Genomic DNA, 22,969 nt, shown 5'->3' on the forward strand with positions numbered 1-22,969 from the left:
CTCCCTGAGATGTGGCTTCCGGAATGTTCCATCTTCCAGTAAACGGGGAGCCTGCAGGGCCAGCGGTGCGGTTCGGGGATCGCTGCTGAGAGGCACCATAGCTGTTTGCTTGGCTGTTTGAAATACTTTCCCACAGTGTTTGGATAACCCTTCATCACCTGAGCAGGCATTCTGAAAGTTTACATTGTAAGCTCGAGTGATTGTGATATTTTGAGAAATAAGTTCCTCTGGCCCTTGGATTTCCTCTTAGCAGAGCAGCTTCTGCTGTATATGTGAAGCGCATTTTGGAATGTTAATGGACAGGCTGACTCAACGTCAGATGGGGCGGGAAGCCACGGGGAATGTGTGTAGAAACTGGATCCTGTTCTGCTCTGAGGTTCCAGTTTTATCTTTTCTAATTTTTAATTTTAAAAATAAAAAACGAGGGGATATACCCAGCGATGTTCAGGGGTTACTCCTGGCTCTACCCTAAGGAATCACTCCTGGCGGTGCATGAGGGACCCTATGGGATGCTGGAGAGAGACCCTGGGTCAGCTACGTGCAAAGCAAATGCCTTACCCGCTTTCTACCTCTCTGGGCTCTGATGCTCTGGTTTTAAAATGCACTAAAGGTCAGAAGTCAAGGACCCTGATTCATGCCTGGGTTTGGGGAGTAAGGTTTGATGTCCGGGCTCATTCAAACCTTAGTCATATTCTTCAATATTCACTTTTTGAATACTCAGTTGCTAGACAAAATTCTGGTGGAACATTTCAGTCCAAATCTGTTTTTCACTAGAAGGTTCCTACAGAAAAGTACATAATTGGATTAGTATTAATGGGTTTTTTTTCTCAAACTTAGAAAAAAAATTGGGATAAACATTAAAAATAAAGCCACTCACCCCCGCATCTTCTGTGTCTCTCCACCAGCCAAGATGCCTCTGATGAGATCCATTCTGTGGGTTATAATAAACAGGAGGAGCAGTGTTCTCTGGTCCAAATAAACAAGTTGAGTCTCTTTTACTCCTGCATATGTAGCCTTGCCCTGGGCAAAATGTTTACCTGCACAATCTCCCATAAATACTGTCCCTGTGATCATCCCTTTTATAGCAGGAGAACGAAACGTCTTGATCTGTTCATCCCTACTTGGGCGTTTGGGTTGTTTCCGTATCTTAGCACCCTAATAAGTGCTGCAATAATCACAGGTGTGCCTATAACCTTTTGAATTAGTATTTTTATGTTTTGGGGATAGAGGCCAAGAAGGGGTACCACTGGGTCAGATGGGAGTTCTACTCCTATTTTTTGGAGCAACTCCCACATGGCTTTTTCTGTAGAGGTGGAACCAGATGACATTCATCCCGTCCACTATTTCTTGACTTTTTGATATGTTCCATTCTCACAGGCATGAGATGATATCTCAGTATCGTTTTGATTTGCGTTTTCCCGATCACGAGTGATGAGCACTTTTCCCGATGCCTATCGGTCATCCAGATGTCTTCTTTGGGAATGTGCATCTTTGGTCCCCTTGCCCCATTTGTGGATGGGGGGGTGGTGGTGTCACACGTAAGATGCTTTTTACTGTGTTCAAAAAGCCCAGCGTATCGGGGGATGGACAGTCAGCTGGGAATCAGAGGCCGAGGGAGGACTGCCAGTCTATGCCCAGTCTTGAGGCCGAGTGCCAGGCAGGGACCAGGAAGGACAGCTGGGCTCTAGCTGAGCAGGAGGGACTTTGGGGGTGGGGCGGCTCTCTGGGGTGCAGTCCAAGAAGGGGAAGGACCAGCACTGGGTGTGGAGGTGGGAGCCCCCCCCTCAAGAAGTCAGAGAAGCTTCCCGGGTGCCGGGCTGCCTGGAGGCCACGTAGGGAAGGAAGAGACGCAAACAGAGGTGCATGGGTGAAGTAGAAAGAGTGTGATTCTGGGGGCGGTGTCCTGGGGCTTGCTCCAGGCGATGGCCCGGGACTGGGGCCCCAATGTGGGCAGCTACAACAGAGCCAGTGAGCTTGGCATCCTGGCCTAGGAAGGTGCAGAGTGGCTTGGGAGGGAGAATCCGGGTGAGGAGGCTGGGATGGAGGCGTCCTCTTGATTTGCCCGCACGCTCATGCTTTCCGGGTGGATGAGGGCAGACTGGCGGGCCCGGAGACAAAGGGAGACTCGGGCAGAACTGTGAGTGAGGAAAAGCCCTGTCTGGCCTCTCCGCCCCAGCCTGGAGCCACGGGCCGCTGGTGATGGACGGGCAGACTGCTGACGGCTATCCTGGCTCTCTCCGGGGCTGTGGCGCTGGCCCAGCTGAAACTGGGAAGGCCGCTTTAAGGTTGAGGCAAGCTAAACCCACCCTTCCCCTCTCTGCCCGGAGCCTGCTCGGGGCCTGCCTGTCACCCTGCAGTGGCTCCTGCTTGCATCTGCGGGGGATCACAGCCCCTGGCCCTCGGACCTTCACAGATGGTGGGTGCTGTTACAGCAAGCAGTCAGTCTTGGGAGGGCACTCTGGGCAAACCTGGCATTTCCCAGAGTACTGGCAGCAGTTCACTGCACAACTGGCCATTGTTCATGGTCAGAAAGAAGCCTGGGGCAGGAGAAATAGTACACAGGTCAAAGCGCCTGCCTTGCGCTGGGCTGACTCCAGTTCACATATGTCCCCTGAGCACAGAGCACAGCCAGCAGGATGAAGCCTTGACCACTTTCCTGGTGTTGTTCCCCCTCCCCCGACCTCACATCCTGACTTAGTACCATGAAGACTTTTCTGGATGGCTTACCACGTGCCATTCCCCAAGCGAAGCCCAGACCCCTGTGTTCCGGGCACCGCCTTGTCTAACCCTCATCCGTTAGGACCGATGAGATTGCCTGTGAGGTGCAATCACAGCCCTTCCCGGGAGGAGGCCACTGAGACTCACAGGTGAGATAACGTGGCCCTGGTCTCACTTGCAGCCAGAGACGCACGTTGGAGAAATCAAATGCAGGCAGGGGACAGGCTCATCCCTTTAGTCTATTCCCAGCCTCACCTTCTGGTTAGAGTCTGGTCCATGGATTTGCTCCCCGCCCCCACCCCATCCTATCCCCCACCCCAAACCAGTGCCAGGGAGCTGCCCCCCCAGGGGACATTTCCGGGAGGAACTTCTGGCGAGGTAGGTCCTCGAGCTTGGCCACGCACAGCCAAGATCACAGTGTTGTGATCTGGGGATTATCCCGTAAGTCCCTCCATGAAACCCCAATTTTCTATTCTACAAGATGGGGATCTCTCAGAGAATGAGAAGGCCCCGAACGGCTTTGGAGTGTGGATCTGATCAAGAATCACTAGATGGGGGGTTGAGGGGTGGGGGGCACTGAGCCACACGCGGTCACTCCTAGCGGTGCGAGGGTGGGGGTATGGGTGTGGGGGGAGGGAACCATACCTGGTGCCAGCGAGGCAGGCAGGCAGCGCCTTTAAGCCCTGAACTATCTCTCGGGCCAGGTTATTAGATCTCTGTTCTTACCACCCGCACCCCTACCCTACGACCAACAGGGCTGGGCCTCCGTGGCCCCAGATGCCGCTGGCCGGGTTCAAACGGGTGCTACTGGCGCGAGTGTGTGCGGGCGTCTGAGCGAGAGCACCAGGAGGGCGCATCCCTCCTCGCCCTCCCCCGACCCCAGCATTATTAATGCCCTTGTTCAGACTTAGAAGGCGGGCGGGGGCCCGAGTCCCTCTACAGAGGGACCCCGCCTGTGTGACCGTTTTAGCCCAGCGGCCCCTCACCCTGGGGGTCCCGCAGGAGGCCGGTCCTCAGCGCGCGCTCTGGGTTCCGGGTGGCGCGGGGTTCCGGAGTCGCCGTCGGCGCCCACCCGCTCTGCGGGGACCCCGGGAGGGGAACTAGACAGTCGGGGCGGGTAGGGGCGTCCTCTGGAGCGTGGGGCTGGGGTGGGGGGCGTGCTGCGGGATGTCGGACCCCGCGGGTGGTCTCTGCCTTCCCCCCACCCGCCGCCCGGCCGTAGCCTTCCCCGCCGTCCCCCCGGCAGCGGGTGGCGGGGCGCGGGGAGGAGCGCGGGGCGGAGCGCGGGGAGGAGCGCGGGGAGGAGCGCGGGCTGCGGCGGCCGCGTCAGAGCGGTGCTCCCTGCTGCCCGCGGCTCACAGCCGGCCGAGCGCCGCCCAGGACGCGGCTAGGGACCTGCACCGGGACCATGGCGGACAAGGAGGCCGGCGGCTCGGACCCGGGGCCCCGGGGTGAGCAGGGCGCGCGGGGCGGGGGATGGGCGGGGGATGGGGGGCGCGCCCGCGCTCCCTCCCTCTGCGGCTCCGTCCCGGGGCCCCGGAAAGTGGGCGCCCGCGCCCCGCTCTGTCCTCGCGTGGGGAGCTCGGGAACCGTCACTCGTGGGGCTCCCCGGCGGGGGTGTGGGCACTGCGGCGGGATCCGTGGGCCCCGGGCGGGTGGGGCCTCGGGCCAGGCTCTGGGTGCGTCCCGGTACGAAGCGCCCCACCCCCCAGGTCCATCCCGGGCGCGCGTGCGGGGATCCCCGCGCTTGGGTCCCCCCCAGAAGCTCACCGCCGTGACTCAGCGGGGCGGGGGTGGGTGTTTAGTGGGGGGCGGGTGTGTGGGGGGTACCGGGGCAGTGGGATGAAGGCAACCTGTCCCCGCACCCCTCCGGATGAAGGTGAACGCGCCAACGGAGTCGGGGCTGCAGCTCCCCGCGCTCCCCGCCCATCCCCGGGGATTCTCCGGGCCGGGAGGGGAGCCGCTGCGGGACCCCAGCCCCGGGGTGTGTGTCGGGGTGGGTGCGAAGGGCGGGGCGCCCGATGCAGAGGGTCGGCGCTCGCCTCGCCCCAGGGGGCTCGGAGGAAAGCTGGGGACCGGGCGGAGTGGGGAACCCGACGCGAGGGGGGACCACCGGCCGGGCAAGAGGGGGAGCGGCGCTGGGAGCCGAAGCTGTCAATCACGGCCCCGCGGGCGGAGGGGACAGGCCGGCCAGCATCGTGGGTCCCAAGTGGGGGAAAGTTGGGCGCACTGGCGGCGCCGCGCGCCCCCGACCTGCAAGAAAAGGGCCTGGGCTGGGGCGGCCGCGGGGCGCGGAGCGTGGCCCGCGCCAAGCCCGGGAGCGGCGGGGCAGATGGGAACCCCCCCGGGACGGGTAGGAAATCCATCCCGGGCGAAGGAGCGCTCGGCTCTGCGGGGACCCCCGAGGACGGGGAAACTGAGTCTCGGGGCAGTGCAGCCCTCCCGTGACGACGGCCCCCGCCCTCTGCGGTGCTCGGGAGCCGCACCTGCCCCCTCCCCAGCCCATTGTTCCTGCGGATCTGGGAGGTGCCTCCCCGCAAGGCACTGCAGTGGTGGGGATGAGCCAGGGGGAGGGGGACATCCTGAGAGATTCTCTCCTGCAAGGGCCCGTGTGGTCCAAACGCGCTTCCTCGCATCGGACCCTCTCTTCTGCCTTTCCCATTGGGCAAACTCCGGGCGGCGAGCTGGTGGCTGTCTTTGTCTGAACATCACTCAGCGACGGGATTGATAATCCGTCCCTCCACTCTCCCCTCCCCCCACCCCCCCCCACTCCCCACAGCCTCTTGCTTTCAAGTGGAAAGAGAATGAGGTTGGTAGGAAGGAGTGTCCGAATGGTGAAGAATCGCCAGAGCTGAAGCGATGTTTCGCCCCCCCATGCTGGGATAAATAAGAGGTGGTGACCTCAAGCGCAAGGTTGGCCCGCAGGATCTGTCCAATTAGAGACGCATGCGAGCTGGGCTGCGCACCCCCTCCCCACGGTTCAGTTTGAAGTACAGAATTCAGCACCTAGTAACGCTCGCAGGGATGCGGTGGGGCTGCATCCCTGCAGGCTGCGCCGTTCTGTTCTCCCATGTCTTGGCGCCGGCGTCTGCAGCCTAGGCAGCTGGGAGAGTTCCAGGAGCGGGGGCGTAGAACACGGAGCAGGTGGTCCTGGCACCTCAGTTTCTCTCTGGGCTCCCCCTTCGTCTAGTAAATGGCAGATATTAATAGGATCTCATAGGAGCAGAGCTGCTCACACATCTACCTCCAAGGTTCCCTCCCTGCGTATTCTCTGCGGGGTAATGAACATGCGTGCTCTTTTTTTCCCTCCTGAAGCCCCACGCCAAACCTGTTACCAGCGTTCCCATTCCCTGGGCGAGAAATCTCCTCCCAGGCCCAATGACCTAGCCAAGGTCACCTGTGTGGGAGATGTTGGTTTGGACCCAGGCCAGCAGATTCTGTCCTGTCCTCGTGTGGACGATCATTCAGTTGGGGACATACATGGAGATGCTTCAAGGCACTGTTCAGGGGTGCCCTGGGTGTCAAAGAATGAGAGCCACAGATAGCCCTCATGGCACCTGTGGGAGCCTCCAGTGGTGGGGGGTACCCCAAAGTAGTGGCCATAAAAATCTCCCCTGCCTCCGTCTTATTGGTGAGGGTGGGAAGGTGTAGAGGTGCAGAGGGCTGGGGAGTGCGGGTACGCTGAGGTGTGTTTCTGATCTGATGTCTCTGTGTATGCTTGCAGGCTTCCTTAGCGGGACATTTGAGTGGCACCATTTACACTACATCAGAAGGGCCACCCGTTAGCCTCTGAAGTTTTGGAAGGAGAAGACTGAAGTGACATTTCAGTCTTGCCCCCAGCCCCTTTCCCAAGAGTTGGTCGGCCTGGATTCCCGAAAGGTTGCGGTGGGCCAGAGGTGGTGCAGGCCGGGGCGATAGAATCACAGCCAGGCAAGGAGTAGAAACTCCCTCATTTCCTGCAGGGTTGGGAGTCGAGAAGGGGAATGGCAGGGAGGGGGTGGCAACCATTCTGCCTGGCTTGGGGGTGCCTCTGGGAGTATTGAATGATCCCCTTTTACCCAGACCATTCTTTGTTGTGGATGTTGTTGTTGTTTCGTGTTTTCTCGTGCCGTTTCTCTCAGTGCTCAGGGCTTGCTTCTGGCTCTGTGCTCAGGCATCTGTCTGGGCGGTGCTCGGGGGACCGTCGGCTGTGCTGGGGACCAAACCCAGGTTTGCAGCGCCTTCCCCACTAGAAAGTCTCGCCAGCCCCTGACTAAACCACCTATTGTTGAATAATCTCATGAGAGGGGCCCAGTGACCCCCTTGTCACCAACAGGGAAGTGACCAGTGCAGCGTGGTCCCGCTGGAAAGGAGCCCAGCGGGGCCTGGGGGATGTTCACACGCTGTCTGTGCCCGTAATGTCAGCGGCCGTGGGTGAGTTGGACCAAGTGTCCGAGTGAATGAGTTCGGGACTAACGGGGGGTGGCTGATCACTGCCCTCCGGCCACTGACTTGTAAAGGGAAGTTGAGGACACCGGGTGTGGCTCCCAAAGGAGCCACAGAAAAACAAAAGCAAACCAGACGGCCAAGTGACACGAGGTATCACCGGCTAGAGTGTGGTCTCACTGCTTCTGCAGCTGTGTCCACCACCCCTACAGTGTCTGCCTGCCCTGGTCATGCTCCCAGCGCTGGGTATCAGTTTTCCCAGTGCTCTCCAATCAGGCCCTCGTGTGGGTTCCTGTTGCCTAGCATATCTCCTCCCTCCGGCAGACTCCTACTCATCCTACAAAACCCCGCTCTGGTCTGACTTCTAAGGGAGCCTACTCGGATTTACTGCCTAGACAGCGGGTCTCCCAACAGGTGCTCACTGGGTGCTTACGAAGGTGCATGCATCATCCCTAGAGGCCCCGACAGTCCTGTGAGGAAGCAGTTGTCCTCTTTTTGGCTTGCCAGTGGGACCATGAGATATGAGGCCTCGTCCGGCCAATGAGTCAAATCACGCAGCCAGTGGATGCCGGGTGGGAGGGCTGAGACCCCTGCCCTCTCTCGGTGCCCTTTCTCTGCTCCACTGAGGGGAGACGGCAAGTCTCTGTCCCCGCTAGTCTTCCAAGGGACACATTCGGAGGGGCCGGTAGGTGCGTGTGTGGTCAGCAAGCCCAGTCCCTCTGCCGTGGGCATAGCACCCACACTCTGCCCACATCCTCTCGAGGAGCTGCTCGGCAGGGGGTGGGGAGGGGGGTGGCAGCAGCAGGGGGGAGGCGGGCAGGGCTCAGCCACCTCCCGGTGCCATGCCACTCGGATTCCAACAAGGCTTTGAGTGACGACTCAGTCTTGTGGGGGCGAGGTGCTCTCGGTGGCATAAATAGGGCTCTTTGGGAAGGGAGAAAGCCTCTTTCTTGCCTTGCCGCATAATGAGGGCGGCAGGGAGGGAGAGGGCCCGTCGTGAATGAGGGGCATGTGGCCCCCACAGGGTGCTGCCCCTCGGGCATGTGCGGGCTCTGGGCCTTGCCAGGAAAGCAGGCCAAGGCAGCCACCAAGAAGGGCCGGCGCTGCTCAGACATGTAGCCAGGCCCCCACACCCCCCGGGGATGCTGCCCATCCGGGCCATGTGGCTTTTTGCGAAGACCCCCACATCCTGCCTCGCTCTGAGGGGTGCGGAAGCGGGTATGCAGGTTGAAGGGTGCCCAGCATCTGTGGGACAGTGGCGATAGCAGGTGGGGGGGAAGCAGCTTTGGGATGAGGGAGAGGGCCTCCTCCCACTGCCGACACCTGTGTGCCCACCAGGGAGACCCTTGTCTTGTAGGACCGGGCGGCCGGTCTGGCAGGGGGCTTCCTTCAGATGGAGGAGTCTGCCAGGGGAAAGCAGACCCTGCACTGGTGTTTTTCTCAGACTCGGGGCTCTGCGAGGAATACGTCCAAAGTGATGCCGTCAGACTTTCAGGGGCACCCAGCAGAACCCAGGAGGGAATATGCATCTCTGATGAACCCCAAACGAGCCCCCCACGTGGCCCTCCCCACTGTGTCAGCTGATTTTAATGAGTGTGTGGGGGGGTGGGGGGTGGGGGCCAGTGGGCTGGTTGTGGGGGACAGTTCCCTCTGGCCTGAGAACAGCCCCCCGGGGCTCATTCCCACAGTGGGTGGTTCTGAGTCCTGGCTGTGTGCCAGATGCACCTGGGAAGGTCCTTAAAACCTGGCGCCGGGGCCTCTTCCGGTGAGCTGCCCCATCAGGCCTTATTCCGTGGGCTCCCGGCTGCCCACGTTTCAGACTTGGGACTTGGGCAGGACGGGTGATGGAGGTACGGGGAATTGGTGGTGGGGGGACTGGGGAGCCCCAGATACGTCTTACACCCTGAAGCCAGACTGTCTGGACCAGCAAACGCTTCTCTCCAGCGCCAGCTCTGTGGTGTCTGTGTCTGTGCCTTTGATCTCCATAAACCCTGCAACCCTGCAAGGGGCTGATTCCGCACCAAGGGAAACTGAGGTTCGGCTGCGGTGGCCAGGGTGACCTGACTCGGGGCAGTGATGCGGGGACAGAGGTCAGCACTGTCCGGCTCGGTTTGTCTCTTAGGGTCACCGCTGAGGCTCTCCTTCTGGACCCCGCCACAGGGACCCACTGCCCCTACCTGCAACTTCTTGGTTATTAGTATTATTATTTTGCTTTTTGGGTCACATCAGGTGATGCACAGGGGTTACTCATGACTCATGCACTCAGGAATTACCCCTGGTGGTGCTCAGGGAACATATGGGATGTTGGGAATCAAACCCGGGTCGGCCACGTGCAAGGCAAACGCCTACCCGCTGTGCTATTGCTCCAGCCCCGCTTCTTGGTTATTTTGAAAATCAGCCTATTGGAGTTTTTAAAAATATATCACTGTCACTGTCCTCCCATTGCTCATCGATTTGCTCGAGCGGGCACCAGTAACGTCTCCATTGTGAGACTTGTTGTTACTGTTTTTGGCATATCGAATATGCCACGGGTAGCTTGCCAGGCTCGCCATGCGGGCGGGATACTCTTGGTAGCTTGCTGGGCTCTCCGAGAGGGGCAGAGGAATCGAACCTGGGTCAGCTGTGTGCAAGGCAAATGCCCTACCTGCTGTGCTATTGCTCCAGCCCTAAAATAATCTTCAAATAAAGTTTGAAAACATATTTAAAATATATATATATTTGTCCATTTCAGTTCAGTTTTATATATATATATAAAATATATTTTCAAACTTTATTTGAAGATTCACTGGTTTCTGTCCCGTAGGAGAGTCACTTGGCACTGACAGGCGGTGACCAAGCACAGCCCGGCACGAGGGGAGCACTTTAGGGGTTGCTGCCTGTGGCGCGTGCTCAGGCTGTGCTCTAATCCTGCCAGAGGCTCGGGCTTCACTTTATGATATTCGTATGACTTACTTCTCAGTAGGCCTTTTCTACTATTTGACTTAATTTTTGACTCAGCACCTTGATTTACAATTTTGTTAGTGAGTTTCAGGTAAACAGTATCCCAGCTCCACACCCACCACTGGTGTCAGTGTCTGACCCCCAGAATCCCGTCTACCTACCCCCCCATATCCCCCACACACACCTCTGTAAGCTTTAAAAAATGGAGTTAGTACTGTTGGGGTCACATGTTGACAGGAGTGTTAACACTTGTGATTGCTGGAAGTAATACTAGATCACTGGTGAAGAACCGGAAAAATAGTCGGAGGGTTATACTCCCTCGCCCACCCTGGTTCTGTCCCCAGCATTGCTCGTGGTCCTCCCCAAGCATCTTAGGAATGACCCCTGAGCACAGAGCTAGGACAGAGCCAGGAGTAAACCCTCTGTGCCTCTGGGTGTGCCCCCGAACCAAACAAATTACTGGTGGAGGGTCTTGGGCAAATTGTTGGGTATGAGATGAGTTACTTTGAGGCTCGCGTTTCAGAGGGAATGAGAACCCAGGACTCCCAACTCTCTTTGATGGAGCAGCAAAGGGCCTTGAACCAGAGGGAAGAGCTTCTGGCATCATGGGAGTGGGGCAGGGTGCGGGGGTGAGTGGGTGGTGATCTCCTTCCCATTCCCTCCTGGACTCTGACCCTCCAGGAAACACCTCTGCAGCCAGCCCAAGAATCTCACGGGCCCGGAGAGGTTGTGTAGTGAGGTTCTCTGTGCCCTCCCGGGAGTGCAGTCCATGTCTGGGGGTGGGGCACGGCTCTAGAGTGTGTGGCTTTGGGGTGGCCAGGTGGGGCCCGGAGCATCCAGGCAGGGTCTTCCGTGAGTGCCATCATTCTCATCCTGTTCCCAGTTTCCCCCCTAACCAGTCTCTGGGCGAGGCCATCTAGACATAACCTCTGCCCGTCCTGCCTCCTTTTTTCTCGTCTGTCCCAGTTGGAATCATCAGAGGCCACGCAGAGGAGGGCTGGGACCATTAGCTGTGACTCTGAAACGCATGGATAGAGCTTTGATTAACGGCTCCATTTCCCCAAGAGGCACCGGGGGGAGAAGGGCTGGGCCCAGAGCCCACTGCCGGGAAAGGGCACCTCGGCCAGCCGCTGCCCGTGCGGCCGCTCTGGATGCATCCTTGGCTTTGGCCCTGATTGGCTCCCACCCGGCTCTTTGCACTGGGCATCCCTTTGGGATGCTGACTGGGGCAGCCGGTCGGGGTTCAAGGTCCTCCGCCTCCTCTGACTCTTCCCAGCTGCTGGCCTCGGCCGTCCCCCATCAGGCCGCTGTGCTGAGGTCTGGCGCTCTGCAGCTGCTCCGAGCTTGTGCCAGGACCACCCTCTTCTGCTCCAGCCTTGACCGTGGCCGGCGGCTGGGGACGAAGCCAGGAGCATGGAGCGGCGGGAGCGTGGACTTTGGTTTCGGCCTCCTCTCTGTGCAAGGGCAGCCATGCGTCCTGGTTTTCGCCAGTGACATGCCCAGTGGCGACTTTATCCGCTTTCTAAGCACCCCATTTGGAAGATGACTCGTGTGGATTCGTCAGCCAGGGTTTCTCAACCTTTCTCTGCTCCCACCCCCTTTCTGACCGGGTTTCCTTCCTGTGTGTCCTCCCCTGTCTTCCTGGCTGGGCCCTTGGTCTCATGATTTATGTGATTTTCACCTGGGGTGCCTCGGAATATCCTAGGGCCCACAGGGAGGGTGACCCACATGCCCCTGGTAAAGAAATGCCGGTGTGGGTTACACACATCTCAGGCTGGCTCTGCCCGCCCCTCGGCTGGCGGGGCCTGAGGGCAGCAATGGGCCGCGTTGGTCTCTCTGGCTCCTGGGGCTCCCGTTGCCCCTGCCTCAGTCTCTGCTGCAGTGGACACTGGGGCAGGAACTAGCCTGGGATGCTGTGCGGAGTGAGAAAATACTGGTCAGGCTCTCGGTGTCCCCAGGCTGCTCTGTAAGGGGCAATGGTCAACCTGTGGGTGTGATTTGGGACCTGGGGTGGTTCAGTGTGGGCTCGGGGCCCAGATTCTGGGGCGGGGGATTCATTTCCCGCCTCAGGCTGCAAGTTCCCTGACCTGTCAAAGATCTTTTACTTTTTGTAAGATATGGATTTTTGTCTTGTATTATTTTTTTAAATGTTTCGTTCCTGGGGGCGGGGTGGAGCCACAGCTCTGCAGTGCTCTGAGCTTTCTCCCGGGTCTCTACTCAAGAATGACTCCTGGTGCTGCTTCCGGTACCCGGGATAGTACAGGGCTGGCGTATCTGGAACTAGCACCTTGACCTTTGTACTATCCCTTTGACCCTTATAAACTATGAATTTTGATGGTGTCTTCTTCCAAGCGTGTGTGGTTTTTTTTTTAAGGTTATTGAGTTTGTGACCAGTAAAACAGCCAGCCACAAAGTACACATGGAATTAATGCCAGCCATTACTGTCATTATGAATGAGAGTCCTAAGTGACGTCCTTGGAGGCAGGAGGAATTACTAGTGCTTTAGGGTCCCGTTGCCATGGTGACAGTGACCTACAGGCAATGGTGTACGACTGCGCCCATTTATTGTCTTCCAACTGGAGGCTGGAAATCAGTCCCACACGGGGGCTCTCTGGGCTGAAATCAGTGTCTCCTCGGGGCTCTGTTCCTTGAGGGAGAACTATTTTGTTTTTCTAGCTTTCTTGAGGTCACCTGTGCTCCTTGGCTTGTGGCCCCTTCCTCCAGCCTTCACCCATTTCTGTTGTCACGTCTCCTCTCTGAATCTGCCCTCTGCCCACTTATAAGGACCCTTGTGAAGGACCTCCTAGGAGGCCCTTTCTGAGTGTCTGGGGTCTCCTCCCCACCTCAGGATCCTTAATTGAATCACATCTGCAGATCCCTCTTTCAGGTAAGGGGACATAATCGAAGGTTGCAGGAGTCAACCATTTAGGGGGATTTAGAGGGACTGTTCTTTAGCCTTAGGGGCTATGCTCATTGCAAAGCCTTTGGTCCCTCCCAGAGCCCATTAAACTCTGTTTTTTGGCTTTTTTTTTTGCTTTTGGGGTCACATCCGGCGACGCACAGGGGTTACTCCTGGCTCTGCACTCAGGAATTACTCCTGGCAGTATTCAGGGGACCATATAGGATGCTGGGAATTGAACCCGGGTCAGCTGCATGCAAGGCAAATGCCCTACCCACTGTGCTATCCCTCCAGCTCTGAGCCCGTTAAACTCTGGAACCCGCTCCTCTTCAGCTTCTCATACCTGCTGCGTGATGCTTTGCTGGGTTGGGTGGCTGGCCACTCTCAACTTAAAAATAAAAAAAGGTGTTTGGGTCACACCCAGTGGTGCCCAGAACTTTCTCCTGACCCTGCTCTCAGGGATCACTCCTGCTAGTTCTCAGGGGACCATACGGTACGGGTTGCCAAGGATTGAATCTGGATCAGCCGTGTGCAAGGCCAGCACCCGACCTGCTGTAATATTGCCCCCCACCCCACCACTCCCACCCTCCCACCACCCTCTTATCAAGCTTGGCAGCATCCCTGGGGATATTGCTACTCCGAGGACTGTGTTTGTGCTTTGCCAGCCCAGGCCCTGCTTTTCACCTACTGACTGAAAAGCAGTAGGTAAGGAAGGGAAACAACTGCCAGTCTAGAGATGTGCCTTCCGTTCATTCACGCGGGGCCTGCCTTAGTGACTTGCTTACCTCCCCTAGGCCCGGAGCTGAGAGAGCCGGGGAAGGTGGAAGACGAAGTCATTGCTCCTGTAAGAGGACAGTGGAGCCAGGGATGCCCTGGCTAGGTTTGGATGAGGATGGACTCTACAAGAGAGTGAGCAGCCTGATGGGAACACAGCCTGTGACTTAGGGCATCCGGCATTGGCCATTGGGGTGGGGGGTGGGCAGGGAAGGAGATGCTTAGGTCTTAGCACTTCCTGGGTGTGGAGTCAATGTGCCGTGGAGGGATAGGCACTGACCCCTGCTTCCCCAGGCATCCTGTGATTCTGGGCATGGTTTTTGCCTCACGTGACGGTTTTCAGGAAAGCAAGCCATGTGATGTGAGTGAGAAACGCTTTCTCTTTGCTGGAGATGATTGCCTGGTCCCATGGCCCACGGTGGCGGGGGAGGGGAGGTGATTGGGTAACCGGAACCCTCCTCCCTGCCTCCCTTCTGCGCATGTGAACTGCGGGTGGAGACAGCTGGACTTCCCAGAGGCTGGGCAGAGCCTGGAGCTGGTTTTGCCTGCTGGTTGCAGTGTGACTGGGAATGGAGGACCCTCTGTAGACAGGGGTCCTGAGCTCCCTTTTTACTTCGCTGCCCTGGGCCTCCCAGGAAAGTGGGTGTTTCAGAAACTGCTGCTAAAGGGCCCTCGGGGTGTGCTGGGCTCTGGGTGCCTGAGACAGCGTTTGCTGGGTTCAGGCTCCTGGTTTTCTTGGGACCCGGTGCTCGGTTGGGATCCCGACCCTGCCAGCTGACTCTAGCCTCTGGCTGGCCTCACTGTGCTTGTCCTCCAGGAGTCAGCGGGGCCTAAATTCTGAGATCCTCTGGTCACTTCCTTCCCTTCTTGTCCTTTACTCATTGTCCTTGAGGGTCCCTCATTGCTATGGGCCAGGGGGTGTTTATTGCTTAGCAGTCCAGAGCGTCGTTCCAAGTGGAGGTGGAGGTGGTGGAGAAGACAGAGCTTGGAGGGGCCCTTCTCTGGCCCAGGGCCAGTGGCTGGTCAGTGCAGGGACTGGGCATACGTGCTCCTTCACTCCTGGGAAGAGCAGTCAGCTGAGGTTTGGGGAGGAAAGACTCTGCCCCGCCACACTTGGCAAAGCTGAGCTCCGAGTTCATGTCGGTGCCCCTGCCCACTTGCCCGTGACACCCAGCAATGGCCTTGGAGTCCCCCAGTCCCGATGGCCACGTGCATCCTCACGCCTGTTTCAGTTGTGGTGGACCAGTTTACATCCCCACGGGCGGTGTGTGGTGGTCTTTTTCTTCATACCCTCACCAGTACTTCTTGGTACTAATAATTCTGGTACAGGCTATTTCCTTACTTCTCCAAGAACAAACTGAACTGGACGGAATGCTTCTCAATACGTAGTTTAGGAAACCAACAACATTCCACTGATTAAAAAGTTGAGGACATCTCAAAATCACACAGAGAGATGATTATAGTAACTTTGATGAACATTGCTGCAAAAAAGAAAAATCCTTCGCTCTTCGCCGAGATGTGACCCGAGTGGCTGCACGTGTGTGGCCTCTCTGTTGCTGGATGACCGTGATCCTGGAGGCCAGCTAAACTACTTTTGGTACCAGCAGCTTCTTGCCAAAATGCCTCTAGACTATGAACTAAACCACAGTCCCATGCCGTCCCAGGAGGGGAAAGGTTTGTCTCTCTAGGCTTTTTTTTTCGGGGGAGGGGAAGAAAGGCGTGGCGACCGCCATATTATAAGGACCACTAAAGAGAGGTACGAGCTTGCAATGCTGCAATTCCTGGCAGAAATTTCCCTGGACTTAGTTACTAAAATACTAAAATGCAGAAATCCAAAACCACGTGGCTGCGATGGCCTCATATCTCTTCATTCTCAGCAATGGAAAACAAATTATCAAATGCTTCCTTTTCAGCAGGTCTGATTTTGGGGGGGAAACTCCAAACAATAAGTTTTTTTGTGGAAATATTGAATGTAATCAAAGTAAAGTGAAAATTATCAGCTACACAGGCGGGGGGGAGGGTGTGGGAGTGGGAGGGGAGATATACTGGGGTTCTTGGTGGTGGAATATGTGCACTGGTGAAGGGATGGGTGTTCATTCATTGTATAACTGAGACTTAAGCCTGAATGCTTTGTAACTTTCCACATGGTGATTCAATAAAAAAAAAAAAAAGAAAAATCCTTAACAAACCTTAGCAAATAAAAGTCCAGTAATACATGAGATGCCATGGCTAAGGGGCATTTGCCAGGGATACCAAGATGCTTAGAACAAATCCAGACCAGTCAAGGTAATGTCACACCAACAGAAAGAAAGATAAAAATCAGAGAATCATGTCAAGAGATGCAGAAAAGACATTCACCATCCATTTCTGATTTAAAAAAAAATGCAGTAGAATGGGACTTAAAGGCACGAAGCCGGACAGAATCAAGTTCATGTACAACAAGCCCCTAGATAACATCACTTTCCTCAGTGGAAAATAGTTATTTTTTCCAAAGAAACAAATCAGGGGCCCGGTACAGTGGGGTGGGTGCTTGCCTTGCCTTGTGTGTGACCCCAGTGTCACACAGGGCCTCCCACCCTGCCAGCAGTGACCCTTGAGCTCAAAGCCAGGAGTAAGCCCTGAGCACTGTTGGGTGTGGCGCCCCACAAACAAAAAAGAAACAAATACGATCTCCACTTTTTTACTACTACTGTTCAAAACATTTGTTTCTTAATGGCAATAGATAATAGATGCTGTCCCTTTTGCCCTTTATTGGAAGGAATGGACTTTTTAATGAAGTTTTAAATGAATTGACCCACAGAGGATAGGATTCATTAGAAAGGTTTTTATGTCTGACTTTGGCTGTATAAAAACTTGACAACACTGTCAGCATGCACTCTGGGGGAAGGGGGAGGGAGGCGTCTGGGGACATGAAGTCAGAGGGGCTCTGGGGGGGTTGGGTGGTCTGCAGTGCAGCTCTGGGCTTTTGTCAGCCCTGAGCACGGAGTGTAGCTGTGAGTGTCTCTGAGCTGGGCCTTGGCTGGACCCCCACAGGTTCTCCCAATCTGGACGGGGCTGCTGGGTTGGGCCAAGGTCAAGAATAGGGGCGGTAGGGCCAGAGCGATAGGACATGGCGTAGGGCATTTGCCTTGCACATGAGCAGCCTGGGTTCGATTCCTGGCACCACGTTGGTCTCCTGAGTCCACCAGGGTTGAGCCCTAAGTGCAGAGCCAGGAATAATCCCGGAGCACTGCAAGGTGTGAGCCCCCTCCCCCCAAGAGGGAAGAATAGGGTATTGGAGTAGCAGCACCCTGCTGGGGTTTTCTGGCTTCAGGGGCACCCCTGGAAGGACTGTGGGAAGAAGGACACTGAGCTTTTGAGGGGAGGCATTCTCTAGGAGTGTGGGGACAGGCTGCTGTGCTGGGGGAGGGGAGAGAGAGAATGAATTCAGGGACATAAGCATGGGGGCGGGGGGAGAGAGTGAATGCAGGGACATAGCCTGGGAGGGAGAGAGAGAGAGAGAGAGAGAGAGAGAGAGAGAGAGAGAGAGAGAGAGAGAATGCAGGGATGTAAGCATGGGAGAGAGAATGAATGCAGCGTCATAGGCGTGGGAGAGACAGAGAATGAGTGCAGGGACATAGCATGGAGGAGAGAGAACGAACGCAGAGACCTAAGTACGGGAGAGACAGTGAATGCAGGGACGTCAGCAGGAGTGTGCATGCAGCATGGGGAGAGAGAGGGAGTTGAGAAAGGCAGAGAGACAGAGGCAGAGGGAGAGACCGAGAGGTAACGGGAGCCCCGGTGACCCCAGTACCACCTAACTCATTCCAACAGGACCGGCAGCCCATGGACTGGGACGATTTTGCCCCAGCCCCACACTTTGGGGTGGGGGCCGCCTCTCCCCCCACCCCAAGGCTGTCCCCGTGAGATCCTAGAGGCAGTGTGCTGGGAGCAAAGGCTGAGGTTCTCGGAGGGCAGATGGCCGGCAGGAAGGGATGGAGGGCGGAACAGTTGAATGTCAGAGTCAGAGTTCACATTCATTCACTGTCTGCCCCACGAGAGAGATGCCCAAGTGGAGACTGGCCGGCCGGCGAGACCCCAGACAGGCCGAGGAACGCAGCGGGGGGTCCTGTGCAGCCCTTTAAAAATCCTCGCGTGGGTAGAGCCGGGACAAGGGAGCCGCTTTTCATAGCGTAGCCAGGCCCCGAGCGATGGGGGCCGCCCAGGGTGACTCACTGGGGTGTGGCCGGGATGCTGTGTCCCCCGGGAGCCCTCCACCCCTCCACCCTGCCGCGGCCGGCTCCTCCCTCCCCGCCATGTGTCTGCTCACAGCTGCTTTTACCCTCAGAGAATCTGTGAGCTGGTTTCCAGGAGGAAGCTGCCGTTGCGGGTGACCTTCCCTGCCCCGGCCCGGGGGACCCCGAGCCCTCTAGGGGACCATCTGTTGCTTCCCCCTGTGCTGCCGGTTGTTCCCAGGTTGTTCCCAGAGTTGCAACAGGAATCCAGACTCTGCCCCTGGGGAAATGGTTCATGGACCAGAGGCTTCGGAGCTGGTCTGGGTTAGTACCCCCCAACCCCCGGTTTTCAGAAGCGAGCCCCTGCCCCGGGAGGGGAGGGCTAGAGAGAGTGCAGGGGTTAAGGTACCTGCCTTGTGTGCCAACCGGGGTTTGATACCCAGCACTGCATAACCTTCCCTGAGCACGAAGCCAGGAGTAAGCCCTGAGCACAGCCATGTGTGGTCCAGACCCCAGCCCCCCCCCCCCAAAGGAAAGACAGTGCCCCCAGGTACACCCGAGGCTCCCCTTGTACCACTTCTTCACTCCCCCCTGGGGGCTGGGATCACCCACTTTGGGAACAACCAATCGGTGATTGAAAACTGCAGGGCTGTGCTGGGGGGGAGGGCGAGGTGGGGTCCTGGCACGGTGCCACACGTGCTGGGGAGGCCTTTCTCCTGTGGCACAGAGGAAGGCCACTTCAGGTAGGGCACCTCTGGGGACCCGTGGGGCGTTGAGTGCTGAAACCTCAGGCAAGCCCCTCCACTGAGCGTGGGGGAGACTGTGCGACCCGGGTGGTGTGGGGTCTTCTTTTTTTTGGGGGGGTCACACCCAGTGATGCTCAAGGGTTACTCCTGGCTCTGCACTCAGGCATCACTCCTGGCAGTGCTGGGACACCATATGGGATGCTGGGGATAGAACCCTGGTCGGTGGTGTGCAAGGCAAATGCCCTACCCACTGTACTATCGCTCCAGCCCCAGAGTGGGGCTTCTTTCCTAAGGCCTTGAGCTTCCATGGCCAAGTTCAGGTCTGGGTTCGAGTCTCAGCCCTTCCTCTGCGGCTGGGGCAGATCTCCTCCTTTGTGGGATGGAGCTGGGAGCCACACCCCTCCTGCCAGGTAGGGGCCCGCTGCCAGTGGGTAGAGCAGAGGGGCAGGAGTGGGTGGCAGGACTCCATCCTGGGTGGGACGGGCGCTGTGGCAGGCTCAGGGCATTCAGTAAGGCTCCCAGAAGTGAGGGCTGAAAGCCCACCCAGCTCCGGGCGGGGGCTGGGGAGAGAGGGGAGAGATGGTCATCAGGACGAAACACGGCGGGAGCTCAGAGGAAGAGCTCAGAAACAGCCCTGCCTGGCCCGCCCAGACACCCCCTGTCAACCCGCAGGCGGTCAGCCTGGCAGACAGGTGGAGCCCCGGGGGGCGCTGGACTCTCACAAGGCCGGCCCTGCAGGCTGGGGTCTCTCCCATCCCTAGAGACGCGGGTCAGGGGTCCAGCTCCTGCTTTAGGCTCGGGGAGCGAGCGCTGGGGATCCTGAGTTGCCTCTCCCGGCATCCCTGTCCTAGGCACACTTTGTCCCGTGACACAGGAAAGCCCCCCGAGGACCCCTGATTCCTGAATATCGGGGCACTTCAGCAGAAGGGCCAGAGCGCGGGAGGGAGACCCAGCTCTTCTCTCTTTTGGGGGGGCCTGCCTTGGTGGTGGCAGTGCTGGGACCCAGGAGCAGGCCCAGGGCTGGCTGCGGGAGTGGGGTCACCTGTGTTGGCTGCCCCCGGGGTCTCCTCTGGGCACTTGTGGGTCTCCTGTCACAGGGACAGCTTTGCTTGCTGCTCCCTGAGGGGCCCCGTGGGTCAGCAGGGCCTGTGGCTGCCATGGGGGTGGGTAGGTGCCAAATGGCAGGCGGGGGGGGGGGACTGCAGATCAGGGTCCTGACCCTTTGCATTTATAGCCCCAGAGAGAATAAGGGGAGCTTCCCGGGGCCCCGTTTCCCACTGCTCTGTGGGGGGGGGTGGGGAGCCAAGAACCCCATCTCTGAGACGGGGTGTGGGGACTCCAGGTGGCCGACCCCATTACTCCCTCTGACCCTGCCTTGATTTTCTTTGCTTGTCCCTGTCTTATCTTTGTTTTTCTTCAGCGTGTGTGTGTGTGTGTGTGTGTGTGTGTGTGTGTGTGTGTGTGTGTGTGTGTGTGTGTGTGTGTGTGAGGAGGGGCGTTGGGGAGTGGTGTGTCTTCCAAACAGTGCTCAGGAAGTCAGGGTCCCACTAATGATTCTTTTTTTTTCCTTTTTGGGTCACACCCGGCGATGCTCAGGGGTTTCTCCTGGCTCTGCACTCAGGAATCACTCCTGGCGGTGCTTGGGGGGCCATATTGGATGCTGGGGATCGAACCCGGGTCAGCTTTGTGCAAGGCAAAACTCCCTACCCGCTGTGCTATCACTCTGCCCCGCCCCGTCCCCCTTCCCCGCCATGATTCTTGGCCAGCTGGACGTGGTGGCTGAATACAAGACTGAGGGTGAGCTGCTGGGACTCCCAGGACCCCCCAGGGTACTCACGGGCCTCTAGGCTTGCGTTAGCTTAGGGGACCCTGTGGTACTCAGGGCAGTCTGGGTTAGAGCCCCCAGCATGCCCCCCGACTGCTATCCTGACCCCCCACTGTCTTTCACCGAACAGATGTAGGGGCCAGTTCTTGTACCCGTGGTGCCGTAAAAGCGTCCCCTTTCAGGGTGACAGGTGCCACCTCCTGTTCCGGGGTACCGTACTGTCTCGGGTAGCAGGCAGAGCCTGGACTCCCTCTCTCTCGGGTCTGTCCAGCTGGGCAGGGGAGCGGCGGGTGTGAGGGTCCAACCAGCTGACCCCGAGGGTCGCTCGTGATGGTGATGATCGGAGTAATTCACACACGATCGTGTGTGCGAACGCGCAGTATGCAGCTCGGTGGGTTTGTTCTTAGGGGACACGGCCGGACGGCCTGGGGGCAACTCCCAGGCTTGCTCAGAGACTGTTCCTGCAGCAGCTGGGGGTGCCACGCAGTGCCGGGGACTGAACCCAGGGCCCCGCACATGTGAGGCAGTGCTTGGTGCCCGAATCACCTGGCCGGTCCTCGGTGACTCTTCTCTGTCGTTGTGTACCTGTGTGTAGATAGTGGACTAGGGACCCCCCCGCCAAAGGTGTCTGCATCCAGGGGCCCCAGAGCATAATCACATGGTGTCATTTCCTGGGGAAAAAGGGACTTGGCAGATGAGTTAAGTGAGAGTTGTTTTGAGAAAGGGAGAGAAGGGAGAGCATGCTGGGGACCCAGGGAACCCCAAGATCCTTGTCCACGGAAGAGGTGAGCTGCAGAGTCTGACTCAGAGTGAGGTGGGCAGCTGCTGGCTCTGCCCAGGGAGGAGGGGACAGCGCTGTCCCCTCCGATGTCCCCTCCCTCCTCCCCCAGGGGCTAGCACAGGCGGGAAAATTGCCCTGCCACCTTTGGAAGGAATGGTGACCTTCTGACACCCTAGCCCAGCGAGGCCAGTTTAAACTCTGACCACCCAGCTGTGAGGGTGTGAGTGTGCCTGGTTTCAGGTCCCGAGGAAACAGTGATTTCACTGGCCGTCACTTCATGATGCATCCCATCAGGCAGCAGACAGGAAATGCCTCCACGCAAGGGAAGTTCTTCCCTTCTGCCTCCCTCGAGCTCCCTGTCCCAAGAGGCGGCGGGTGTCTGGACGTTTCAGCCTTAAACGCACCTGTTCTCTCTCTGCTTTGCCTCACGGGCTCGAGGCGGGGTGTGGGGAGTGCCACTCGTGGCAGTGTTGGGAGGACCGTGCCGTCTGGGGATGGCGCCCGGGCCTCCTGCAGGCAGAGCCCGTGCCGGCACTCGGAGCATCTCTCTGCCTGGTGCCGTTCTGGAGCTTGGCGTGAACTGCACCTTGGGGACAGACTCGCTCATGTTGGGGTCCCCCACTCAGCTCTGTGCTGGCGATCGCTTTTCACGTGTGGGCTGCATTGCTGCTTTGTCTGCTCTGTGTTGCGCAGCGTGTGGCCCTACCACACTTTTCACTTAGTCATTCTCCTGTCAGTGAGATCTGGGTTGTTTCCAGTTTGGGGTGGTTATGAAAAAATTTTATCTGGGAATGTTCTGGAATAAGCTTTTGGTAGACCAGTATGCTTTCTTTCTTTCTCTCTCTTTCTCTCTTTCTCTCTTTCTCTCTTTCTCTTCTTTCTTTCTTTCTTTCTTCTTCTTTCTTTCTGTCTTTCTTTTCTTTCTTTTCTTTCTTTCTTTCTTTCTTCTTTCTTTCTTCTCTCTCTTTCTTTCTCTCTTTCTCTCCTTCTCTTTCTCTCTTCCTTTCTTTTCTCTCTCCTTCCTTCCTTCTTCCCTTTCCTTCCTTCCTTCCTTCCTCCCTTCCTCCTTTCCTCCCTCCAATTCCTCTCTTTCTTTCTTTCTTTCTTTCTTTCTTTCTTTCTTTCTTTCTTCTTTCTTTCTTTCTTTCTTTCTTCTTTCTTTCTTCTTTCTTTCTTATCTTTCTTCTCTCTTTCTTTCTCTTCTTTTCTTCTTTTCTTTTCTTCTTTCTTTCTTTCTTTCTTTCTTTCTTTCTTTCTTTCTTTCTTTCTCTCTTCCTCTCTTCCTTTCTTTTCTCTCTCCTTCCTTCCCTTCTTCCTTTTTCCTTCCTTCCGTCCTCCCTTCCTCCCTCCCTCCCTCCATTTCTCTTTCTTTCTTTCTTTCTTTCTTTCTTTCTTTCATTCTTTCTTTCTTTCTTTCTTTCTTTCTTTCCTCTTCCTTTTCTTCTCTCTCCTTCCTTCTTCTCTTTTTCCTTCCTTCCGTCCTCCCTTCCTCCCTCCCTCCCTCCATTTCTCTTTCTTTCTTTCTTTCTTCTTTCTTTCTTTCTTTCTTTCTTTCTTTCTTTCTTTTTCTTTTCTTTCTTTCCTCCTTCTTTCTTTCTTTCTTTCTTCTTTCTTTTCTTTCTTTCCTTCTTTCTTCTTTCTTTCCTT

At 57.1% G+C, this 22,969-nt stretch overlaps 1 protein-coding gene across 4 annotated transcripts in view; it reads left to right on the forward strand.

Moving 5' to 3' along the window:
- Positions 1–22,969, forward strand: part of HSPA12A (heat shock protein family A (Hsp70) member 12A) — a 125,576-nt gene that overhangs the window by 65,427 nt on the left and 37,180 nt on the right. Inside the window, exon 1 of one of the 4 annotated variants that reach the window (XM_055119665.1) lies at positions 4,021–4,169. The exons of the other annotated variants lie outside the window; for them this stretch is intronic. Coding sequence (XP_054975640.1) covers positions 4,127–4,169 — 43 coding nt within the window. The 5' untranslated portion in view covers positions 4,021–4,126. Of the gene's footprint in view, positions 1–4,020; positions 4,170–22,969 lie in introns of those variants that run through there. 4 annotated transcript variants of the gene reach the window in all.

Source organism: Sorex araneus, chromosome 11 (assembly GCF_027595985.1).
Source record: "Sorex araneus isolate mSorAra2 chromosome 11, mSorAra2.pri, whole genome shotgun sequence".
Classification (NCBI taxonomy): Eukaryota; Metazoa; Chordata; class Mammalia; order Eulipotyphla; family Soricidae; genus Sorex; species Sorex araneus.